This window comes from Rhinopithecus bieti, unplaced genomic scaffold (assembly GCF_001698545.2).
Source record: "Rhinopithecus bieti isolate Rb0 unplaced genomic scaffold, ASM169854v2 scaffold_10548, whole genome shotgun sequence".
Classification (NCBI taxonomy): Eukaryota; Metazoa; Chordata; class Mammalia; order Primates; family Cercopithecidae; genus Rhinopithecus; species Rhinopithecus bieti.
This window is the reverse complement of record NW_016806834.1, coordinates 499,916-511,258: the sequence shown is the minus strand read 5'-3', so window position 1 is coordinate 511,258 and position 11,343 is coordinate 499,916. Positions and strand designations below refer to the sequence as shown.

Genomic DNA, 11,343 nt, shown 5'->3' with positions numbered 1-11,343 from the left:
GGTCTCAGAGTCATGCTGACGTTCTCCCATGGCTCCCAAGGCAGCTCTAAGAAAGCTGTTCTGTTGGATGACACCTCTGTCCCTCTTTCTCCTAAAAGTTTTAGCCTCTTTCCACTAGCAATTAAAATACAGTCAAATATCTTTCCTTGAATAACAACAACATTCCTAGAAAGAAGCGTCTACATTCATTTCTTCATTCCCTGTTCATATTTTCATCCACTGTAATCTGGATTTTTGTCCCATCTCCTAAAATTGCTCTGGCAAAGGAAACCACATTTTCTTCATGACCAGATCCAAAGGTCTCTTTTTAATTTTATTATGCACTTACTTATTTTAATTTCTTATCTTTTTTTGTTTTTGTAGAGATGGGAGTCTCACTTTGTTGCCCAGGCTAGTCTCAAACTCCTGGCCTCACGCAATCCTCCTGCCTCAGCCTCCTGAAGTGCTGGGATTACAGGCATGAGCCACCACTCCTGACTCAAAAGCTTCTTTTTAATTCTCATCTTCCTTGCCTTCTCTTCAACATTTGATACTGCTGACCTCTTCCTCTTAAGGATGGTCACTTCTGTCCTGTTCTCAGCCTCTTTAGTGGATCCTTGGTCTTCTATCCCAACTTTCAGCCTTAGTGCCACATAAGGTTCTGGTTCTATTTTTGACCTCTTCCCTTCTCCTTCCCTCCCTCCCCTTTTCCCCTCCCTCCCCACCTCTGTCTTTCCCCTTGCCTCCTCCTCACTTCCAGTCTGCATAAGGCATTCCCAGGGGTTTCATGTCACACTTTTTTTTGGGACGGAGTTTTGCTCTTGTTGCCCAGGCTGGAGTGCAATGGCATGATCTCGGCTCACTGCAGCCTCTGTCTCCTGGGTTCAAGTGGATTCTCCTGCCTCAGCCTCCTGAGTAGCTGGGATTACAGGCATGTGCCACCACACCTGGCTAATTTTTTGTGTTTTTAGTAGAGATGAAGTTTCTCCATGTTGGTCAGGCTGGTCTCGAAATCCCGACCAGCCTCTCGACTCTCAAATCACTCAGATCATCCGCCTGCCTTGGCCTCCCAAAGTGCTGGGATTACAGGCATGAGCCACCGTGACCGGCCTCATGTCACATTTTATATTGGCTCACAATTTGAGTCAGTAGCTTATCTCTCCAAGCTCCATATCACAATATCCACGTTCCTGCTGGCACTTGCCACATGGTACAAGTTCCAAGGGCACTTCAAGCTCAATGCATGTAAAACTGAGCTCATCGTTTACCCCCATCTCTTTCTGTATTTCTAGTGATAACCACCTGGAAACCCATAAGCCAGAAACTTGGAGTCATCCTAGACAGCTCTTCTTCACAGATCCACATTGTATAACTAGTGGCAAAGTCCTGCACTTCCTGTATTTGTAACATTTTTCCATATTTCTCAGCTTCGCAGCTCTGACCCCTGCAGGCTCTCTAGTGTAAAGCCTACAGGGATCTCCTAACCAGCGCTCCTGCCTTCAGTCTTGCTGATGCCTTACTGCCACTAAGTCATCTTTCTAAATAACAAAACTCTGTCACTCCCCAGCCCAAGCTCTTTAGAGGCTCCCTGCTGCCTGCAAGACAAAGTTCCAGCTCTCCAGCAGGGATTATGAAGCCTTCCTGTGGCTTGCTCCTGCCCACCTTCTTTCCCTAGATGCCTGCCCTCCTCAACACCTTGCTCTTCTTCAAAGTCCCTGTACACTTTCACACCTCTGCTCCTTTGTCTTACTTTCCCTCTGCCTGGGATATCCTCCCCTCCCCTGCCTGCCTAGTGAACACCACTTAACTTTTGAGACAGTTCAGGAAGAACTTCTAGAAGATGTTTAATGATTGCTTTTGTAGAGTAAAATTGCCCCCTCCTTCCTCTGAGACGACACTGCACTCATGATAGAAGCCAGGGTGGGTGTGGGAGGAGCATGATAGGGCACTCTGTGACTTGGCACCTCACCTCCGCATTGTGCATCTTGAGGCTGGAGCCCTGTCTTTCACTTCTGGGTGCCTGGTGCCTCACACAGTGTCTGACACCTGGCGGGTACTCAGTAAATCTTTTCAGTCGGTGCTGAGTGGGAAGGTGGGTATATGGGATGCCCTGGAAGGATTTTTATTTCCAACCACAGAAAGGCCTTGGGCCGAGAATGGGGCTGTGAGACTTTATTTACTCAGAGAAAAGGGTCCTTTCCCTTGCCTCACCAACTGCTTCTTGACGACCCCTTCTTGCTCTTTGGTGGGTCCCAGGCAGGCAGGGGATGCAGTGGGAGGCTCCTCTGCAGGCAGTGACTGTTACTGGGGAGACTCTTCTTCCAGCTGCAGCTGAAGGAAAACACCTGCAAGAGAAGGGTGCGCTGAGCTGCAAGAGCTGCACTGAGATGGCAGGAGTTTGATGGACACTCTGAGCATTTGGCTCCAAATTACCCACTACCTGGGTCTTGTCCTTTCATTACAGGTTGGATAACTCACACATAGAAGAAAAAAAAAATCCTAGTTCTGCTCTCCCTCACTTCATCTGTGTCCCCAGTAGGTGCCCTATCCCTCCCCTAAAGAAGCTGGACTGCCGCTTGGGATGAATCCTTGACATCTTTCCTTCCTCCTGTTTGTTCTGGGGGTGGGTGGTGGCAGGACAGGGCCTGGGGCTGGGCTGGGGGCTCCTTTACCTGAGGACTTGGTGTAAACTGTCTGCTGGTCTCTGCTGTGGACGAGGCAGGACATGTAAAGCTTCTGGTCCTCAATCTTTTCCACTTCTATGTCCATTACAACCAGAGAGCTCATGGGGATCAAGCTGGGAGAGGAGGCAGCTTAGCTCATCTTTCATGTGAACCTGGCTCCCCATCCGTTCACTCTCTGTGTCCTCTTTCCTCTCTTCATCCCTCCCTGCCTTGAGGACTCATAAGTGGCCCTGGGCTCACGGTCTTTTTGTCAGCTCCCAAAATTGGACAGCAGAGGCTGTGTCCTGGTCAGGGACTAGAGGAACTGCTTGGGAGTGGGCTGGGGAAGGAGAGTGGCAAGCGGGGCTCCCACACCCCAGTTGCTGAGGATGGCCACTCCCAGGGATGAAAAGGGCTGTGACTTTGGTCAGTGCCCAAGGCCCGTACTTACTTTTTGAACCTGATGTTGAAGCTTAGTGTGAACAGCCCCTCTCCAGCCAGGAAGGCAGTTTTAGAAAAAGTCTCGTCCATCATGGCTGCCAGGGACCCGCCGTGGGTAAACCTGGGGGTGGGGGTAAGGTGAGGAGCAAGGCCTGGGCTGGGGCCGCTGGGCAGACCCCCTCACTGGGCCTTCCCTCCCTCCTGTGGTGGCCCTACCTCTCCCTTTCCCTAGACCCTTCCAAACATAGACCTTCAGCCTCAGGGCAGCCAAATAGGAAAGAAGGAAACAGCTGCATCCCACCTGATCAAACCCGTCAAAATCAACTGAGCTTTTCTGTTTTGCTTCAGCATGCTTTTGTAGCCACTGATACAACTATTTTATTTCATCAAGGAAAAGTTTTTTTTCCTGATAAAGTTAATAGAAAACATTTTTCTGATTCATTACCTAATTGCTGGCAACAATTGCCATAATTTGGAAGGATGGGCATACACAGGAAATGAAAAAGTCCCTGAACTTTGTGACTCAGTCTTTGAGGCACAACCCTGGGCTGTTTCTCACCTTACCAGTCACTACAGTCAGTGCGGGGCCCACATCTCAAGATAAGTAAATGTGAAACATAACTTATGACCTATCAAGGGCTGGCATGACACACGTCTGTGCAGCGTTGCCACAGAAAGCAGAGAGCCCGCTTCAGCAGGCTCAATGCTGAAATTGAGCTGAAATGCTCAAATGCCGCAGACATTTGCTTTATTCAGAATGCGCAGAATGGCTGGTCACAGTGGCTCATGCCTGTAATCCCAGCACTTTGGGAGGCCGAGGTGGGCGGATCACTTGAGGTCAGGAGTTCGAGACCAGCTTGGCCAATATGGTGAAACTCTGTCTCTACTAAAAAATACAAAAATTAGACGGTGTGGTGGCAAGTGCCTGTAACTCAGCTACTCGAGAGGCTGAGACATGAAAACCGCTTGAACCTGGTGGATGGAGGTTGCAGTGAGCTGAGATTGCGCCACTGCACTCCAGTCTGGGCAACAGATCAAGACTTTGTCTCAAAAAACAAACAAACAAACAAACAAATGAAAAAAACCCATAAAATGTTCATTCTTGCTTATGTAAGCTTCATGTCAGCTACTTCATGGTTGGCTAATTTGGGGAAAATAGAAAGGCACCCAATTTTAGAATTCAGTTAACACCAAACAGATTTGAGTCCCTGATTCTCAAAAGCACAGTCCCAATTCTCCATGGAGCCACATCAGCTGTCCACACTGTACTGCCATGGGTTACCCTCCCGCTCCTGTGACCAGTGGCTTTTCCAGACCCTTCCCTCCCGGCTTCTTTGGTCCCTGCCCACCCAGTTGGACTCCTTGTCCCACAGCTCACTACCTGTTTGATCTTGAGCAAATTGCTAAACCTTTCTGAGCCTTAGTTTTTCCACCATGAATTTCACAATTCCGATCTCAGCGGATTAAATAAACAAATGTTTGCAAACATAATTTACACACTTCTTTTTTTTTTTTTTGAGATGGAGTCTCGCTCTGTCACCTAGGCTGGAGTGCAGTGGCGCGATCTCGGCTCACTGCAATCACCACCTTCCAGGTTCAAGTGATTCTCTCGCCTCAGCCTCCCAAGTACCTGGGATTATAGGCGCTTGCCACCATGCCCGGCTGATTTTTGTATTTTTAGTAGAGACGAGGTTTCGCCATGTTGGCCAGGCTGGTCTCAAACTCCTGGCCTCAGGTGATCTGCCTGCCTTGGCCTCCCAAAGTGCTGGTATTACAGGCGTGAGCCACCGCACCCGGCCAGATAATTTACACACTTCTTAAGCACTTCCCTCTCTGCCTCCCAAATTGCTTGAAAGAGGGCAAAAAGAGTTGGTGTCAAAAGACTTGAGACCAACTCTTTCCTCCTTGTACTCACTGGCCAGCCTAGGGACCCATTGGCCAGTATGTGGCTCTACAGAGTAGCTCTTGGCCAGCGAGTAACTCCTCCTTCCCACTCCCCATGGTCTAGGGGCCTCGTGGATACTAATCTCTTCTCTAGACCCCCAATCCCTCAATCCACTGACTGCCTCAGTGTTGGATGGTCCTCCTCTGCCTCTTTGGCCTCACCTCCATCAGCTCCTAAATAAAAGTCAGCCATGCTTCAGCCATGCTTCAGAAGGGAGGGAGTCCACGGCCTGGACAAGGCTCTGAGCAATTCACTAGTATCTGCACATCCTAGTGGGAGCAGTGTCCCTGTGGAGGACTCCTTTGGGATGGCGAAAGTGACTGAAGGCTGCAGTTGGCATCCACAGCCTCTGGAGGCCCTGACATCTATTTAGCACTCTGGATTCTACTTAACACCAGTTAAGCCCCTCTCAGGCTTCAGGACCCTAAAGCCACTCCTGCCCTCTCTTGTCTCTCTTTCCCTTGCAGGAGCTCCAGCACCACCTCCAGCCTTCAGTGACCATCTGGAGCAGGCATAGGGATAGAGGATAAGGGGGACAACTATGGAGTGGAAAATGGAGTGGAGAAAACAGTGGACTTGGAATCTCACCTGCCAGATCTGACTGTCCTGGATCTGACTTTGATTGTGGTGCTGCCGTGGGCAAGTTACTTTAGCTGTGTGCACCTCCATTTCCCCATGGGTAGAACATGGGTTTTGGATAGAAGTGTCTGATAGCTGTACTATCAGTTCATGAGCATGTACACATAGGCCCATAATATCATATCTTTGGTCATCCTGGCAGGTAGATATTATTGCCCCAGGTTTCAGGTAAGAAGACTAAAGACCAGGGGTCAAATTGCTTGCTCAGAATCCCATAGCCAGCAGCAGCCAAGCAGGACAGGAAGTCAGAGTCTAGATTCCAGATCTTGCCCTCTTCCAAGTGTACCACATTCTGCTCAAAGTGGCCTCTCAGGTCTTTGTCTGGAAAATTTTGAGACTTTGATGAGGAGCCCTTATCTGCACACTGGGGATTAGGCCAGATAACCCTGTGTGTCCTTCCAGGCCTGGCATTGTGAGGCTGAAGCCCAGTGCCCCACACTCTCCTCACCCCTTAGAGAAAGACGGAGTCTCCAGTGCCAGCCTGCTGGGTGCTGAACCTGCCCTGCTGAGTCAAGCCCAGGAGGCAGCCAAGGTCCTACCAGTGACCTTACCCTGGGGGCCCCTCCAGGTAGGGGCCTGGTTGGAAAAGACAGACTGACTTCTTCTTGGATGGCTGGAAAAAGACGACATACTCAAAGCCTTGTCCTTCCACTTGGATGCATCTGGTGAAGATGCGACAGTCACCTTTGTCTGGGGAGAGATGGGCAGTGTCGCAGCCGGAGAAGGGAGGGCATGGTCAGGATGCAGCACCATTTGGTTGAGTCTTGCCTCTGGTACAAGATTAAGGAGAGAGAACCAGAGTACACTGAAGGGGTTGCCTGCCCCTCCACGCCTGTGGGTGTTTCTCGTTAGGTAGAACGAGAGACTTGAGAAAAGAAATGAGACACAGAGACAAAGTATAGAGAAAGAAAAGTAGGCCCAGGGGACCCGCACTCAGCATACAGAGGACCCGCGCCAGCACCGGTCTCTGAGTTCCCTTAGTATTTATTGATCATTACCTTTACCATCTTAGAAAAGGGAAGTGGCAGGATAATAGGATCATCGTAGGGAGAAGGTCAGCAGTAAGACATATGAATAAATATCTCTGTGACATGAACAAGTTTAAGGAAAAGTGCTGTGCCTTGATATGAATAAGCAAACGTCTCCATAAACCTTTTTAGTGCATAAAGAGCAGCATTGCCGCTAGCACATCCCACCTTCAGCCCTAAGGCGGTTTTCTCCTTTGTCAGTAAATAGAAAATACAATCGGGTTTTACACGGAGATGTTTCATTGCCCAGGGACAGGCAGGAGACAGATGCTATTCTCTATCTCAACTGCCAAGAGGCCTTCTTTCCTCTTATACTAGTACTCCTCAGCACAGGCCCTTCACGGGTGTCAGGCTGGGGGACGATTAGGNAATAAATATCTCTGTGACATGAACAAGTTTAAGGAAAAGTGCTGTGCCTTGATATGAATAAGCAAACGTCTCCATAAACCTTTTTAGTGCATAAAGAGCAGCATTGCCGCTAGCACATCCCACCTTCAGCCCTAAGGCGGTTTTCTCCTTTGTCAGTAAATAGAAAATACAATCGGGTTTTACACGGAGATGTTTCATTGCCCAGGGACAGGCAGGAGACAGATGCTATTCTCTATCTCAACTGCCAAGAGGCCTTCTTTCCTCTTATACTAGTACTCCTCAGCACAGGCCCTTCACGGGTGTCAGGCTGGGGGACGATTAGGTCTTTCCCTTCCCATGAGGCCATGTTTCAGACTATTACATGGGGAGAAACCTTGGACAATACCTAGCTTTCCTAGGCAGAGGTCCCTGCGACCTTCCGCGGTATGTGTCCCTGGGTACTTGAGATTAAGAGAATGGTGATGACTTTTAACCAGCAAGCTGCCTTCAGGCACTTGTTTAACAAAGCACATCCTGCACAGCCCAAAATCCGTTAAACCTTGAGTCACCACAGCACATGTCTCTTGCAAGGACAAGGTTGGGGTAGGGTCACAGATAAACAGCATCTCAAATACAGAACAAAATGGAGTCTCTTATGTCTACTTCTTTCTATATAGACACAGTAATAGTCTGAACTCTCTTTCTTTTCCCCACAGGACACCAGGTCCACCCCCAGGGAGCCTTCCCTCTGGGAGCAGGGGCACAATTGCTGTCCTCACAGAGCCTTTTCGTCTTGGGGAGAAACGTGCAGGAAGTGCCCTGGCTGAGAATGGAGATAGGATCAGGGCCAGGGCAAGACTTTAAGAGACCATAAGCATTGAAAATTGAAAATGTAATTACTCATGTAACTCACATATAATTCGAAAGAATAATACTAAACAGTAAAATAAGAGCAGAAAAGTTCATCAAAGTTCTGATTTTTTTCCCAAGACAACTACCACTACTATATCCTTTTTTGGAAGTACCAAATTCTTTAAAAAAAAATTATGTTGGTATCTCTGCTTTGTTTGTGCCATAAACCCAAGGGTAGTCTGTCCTCTGTACCACTCCTTCATCACTAGGCAGGAAGACCACATATATGAGTGTGAGAGACAGGAAGATACACATGCGTGCACGTGCGAGTGTGCACACACACGAAGGTGGAAGCTCTATCATTAGGATCCAATAGGTGTTTCAGAAGTGCTGCTCCAGACCCGGCAAAGCAGGGATGATGTGCAGGGCCTCCAGTGGAAAGGGTGTGGGGTCCAAGGGCTTTCATGGGGTTGGGGCGGAAGGCTTGGGATGAGGCTTGATAGTTAGGGAGGGGCAGTCAGTGAGAAGTCAGGGCGGGAGCTGGGCTGGCCATCTTCCAGCGGAGACATGCTTGGCTGGGAGCAAAGGTGGGCCCACCAGCATGTGCTGCTTCAGATGGGAGGAGGGGAGCTGGAGACCTGAGAGGACACCTGCCCCCATTGCCTGGGGCTGCAGCATGAGGGGTGGAGTTGGACAGCAGGAAGAACTGGGCTGAGAACTGGAAGGCGGGTCTGTGAAGTTGCTTCTCAGAGTCTTAGAACACAGGGAAGGGCGGCCTGGGGTGTGTGTGTGCTCATGGTCCTATCCTTACCCGAGGAAACTGCCAGTCCAGATGGGAGCTTGAGTCCTTAGATGTGGTCTCCGTTAGACTTGAAGGAGGGCAGCTTGATCCAGCCGCTAGACTTGGTCTTCTCCAGAAATTCTTGGTCCAGGCTCAGCATGTTCAAACACCAGCTGGCATCGGGAAGAGCATCATCCTTCAAGTCTGTCTTCTCTGGCAAGAATCTTGAGAACTGGGCAGGAAAAATCAGAATGACTAGACAGTGTCCTGGAGTGGGGCTGCTGTGTGGGCTCAGGACCTCTAAACAGCTGCTCCTGGGTGCTGGGGCTTCTCCATCCCTTCTGTCAGAGTATCAATCCAAGGCAAAGGGCCCATCTTCCTTGCAGGGGGTTTGCAGACCCGTATGGGTGATGGGGCCCAGGGATGCTAAAGAGCAAGGGAAGGGCGGGCAGGGAGTGGGGCCAGAGATGATGGGCATGCTGCTTGATGTGGTGCATTACCCCTGTCCCGCTTAAAATATGTGAGCAGTTCTTTAAAGTTGACAACTGCTCATGTTAGCCTCACTGTACAGATGGGGAAACTGAGGGAATATGGCCAAGGTTGCCAAGCATGTGAATGTGAGAGCTGGTGGTCGCACTAGACGCTGTCACCTCTGCCGGGCAGGGCCACAGTTGTTGAGGACCACTCTAGCAACCCCCACCTCAGAGGCTACTCCAGCTCTGCCCACTGCTGTGGGCCTGCCTGGGCAGGGTGGCTCCTTTGAAACATGTTTGGGCCCCCACAGAGGTGTGGTGACGTAAGGAAGTCCTCTGTAGCGTCACCTGCACACACACCAGAAACAACTGTAGGCAGCATGTGAGCTGCTTGTCAATGCCACAGACAGGGTCCTCTGTCTGGGGATACCTCAGCTTTGCTGCAATAGTCTGAGTCCCACAGGAGGAAAGCGATTTGTTGGTGGCCACACAAGATTCAGAGCCAGATGCAGGTCTCCTGGTGGTTTTAGTTTTGAATGGGGGCTACTTGGTATGCCAGAACACCTTCTCTTTGCCAAATCAAATTGCTCCTCCGAACACTGCCCACCTGCCCAGGCCATGGGCGGGGAAGAGGAGATTTGGGGTGCTCCTTAAGCCCTAGGCTTCTGGGAAAACACTGCCCATCTGGCTGAGTTGGGAACTCACTCACCATGGAGTCTGTGGAGGATCCAAATGCTGAGGCAGGGTTGAGTCTGGGCAGGATACGGGGGTCCCCAAGAAGCCCTCTGTGGTGGCCAAGTCTTGCTGCCAGCTGGAAGCCTCTCCTTATCATGGCCAAGTGCAAGGATCTGGCCCTGCTTAGATGGAGGGTCTTGGCTGACTCCCAAGGAGTGCTTTCAGCTGCACTTGGGGCCATTTCTCTCCCTTCTGCTGCAGGCTTTCTTTCAGAGCGCTAGGCAAGGCTGGGCTGGTGTGCTGCAACATCCACAGATGCTCAGCGCCTTTAACTGGTCTAAGAGCCCCACCCAGTGCTTGGGGAGGGGCAGATGCTGCTTGGGCATGAAAAGGCAGCAGGACTGGCTTGAGTTGCAAAAGGAGTAAACAAGTACATAAATAGTATGGGGTATATAGAGCCTTGGAGAGCTGCCTGGTGGTTCTGAGGGAAAATCCAAGAATATTTCCAGAAGGATAAGGGAAGCCTGTCCCTTGATTGGAGGGTGCTGGTGGAGTGTATGTGGTATGTGCTCTGCAGTGTATACCAGACTGAAAACTCTGGTATGATTTTGTGACTCAGAAAACCAACTCACAGCCTTAGACACCTCTTTTGTGTGTGTGTGTGTGTGTGTGTGTGTGTGTGTGTGAGAGAGAGACAGAGAGAGAGAGACGGAGTTTTGCTCTTGTTGCCCAAGCTAGAGAGCAATGGCACAATCTCGGCTCACTGCAACCCCCGCCTCCGGGTTCAAGTGATTCTCCTGCCTCAGCCTCCAGAGTAGCTGGGATTACAGGCACATACCACCACACCCAGCTAATTTTTTTTTTTTTTTTTTTTTTTTTTTTTTTTACTAGAGATGGGGTTTTGCCATGTTAGCCAGACTGGTCTTGAACTCTTGACCTTAAGTGATCTGCCCACCTCGGCCTCCCAAAGTGCTGAGATTACAGGCGTGAGCCACCGCACCCGGCCGACACCTCTTCTTATATCCCAGACAAGGGTTAGCACAGAAGAGTCTCACCTGCTGGTCTCTGGTTGGGGATAGGAGTTGGGGGTGGGGGAGGGCTTGATGGGGAGGGCAGAAAATAATTTGGGAGGAAACAACTTGGCAGGTATACTCTTATGCTTTGGGAACCCCATGCCCAGGGAGTGGCTGATGTCAGCAGGCAGTGCTGGGAGTGACGTGAGCGTGGCAGTGAGGCTTTGTGAATGGGAAGGGACACTCAGCCAACATCTGCAAGGCGGTGGGCTTTATTTGGTGGCATTGTGTCTTCTATTGAATTTAAACTGCCAATTTTCAATTAAAAGTCGCAGTTTTAGCAGCTGGGCGCAGTGGCTCATGCCTGTAATCCCAGCAATTTGGGAGGCCAAGGCGGGCAGATCACGAGGTCAGCAGATCGAGACTATCCTGGCTAACACGGTGAAACCTTGTCTCTACTAAAAATACAAAAAATTAGCCAGGCGTGGTGGCGGGCTCCTGTAGTC

General features: G+C 50.1%; 1 protein-coding gene across 1 annotated transcript; it reads right to left on the bottom strand.

Moving 5' to 3' along the window:
* Window positions 1–1,861: 1,861 nt before the first annotated feature.
* On the bottom strand, window positions 1,862–10,527 carry THEM5 (thioesterase superfamily member 5). The gene is given in 6 exon segments (XM_017877656.1): window positions 1,862–2,324; window positions 2,652–2,776; window positions 3,094–3,204; window positions 6,219–6,357; window positions 8,707–8,908; window positions 9,859–10,527. Coding segments are annotated over 6 exon segments (828 nt in total). The 5' UTR covers window positions 10,066–10,527; the 3' UTR covers window positions 1,862–2,280.
* Between the last annotated feature and the right edge of the window lie 816 nt (window positions 10,528–11,343).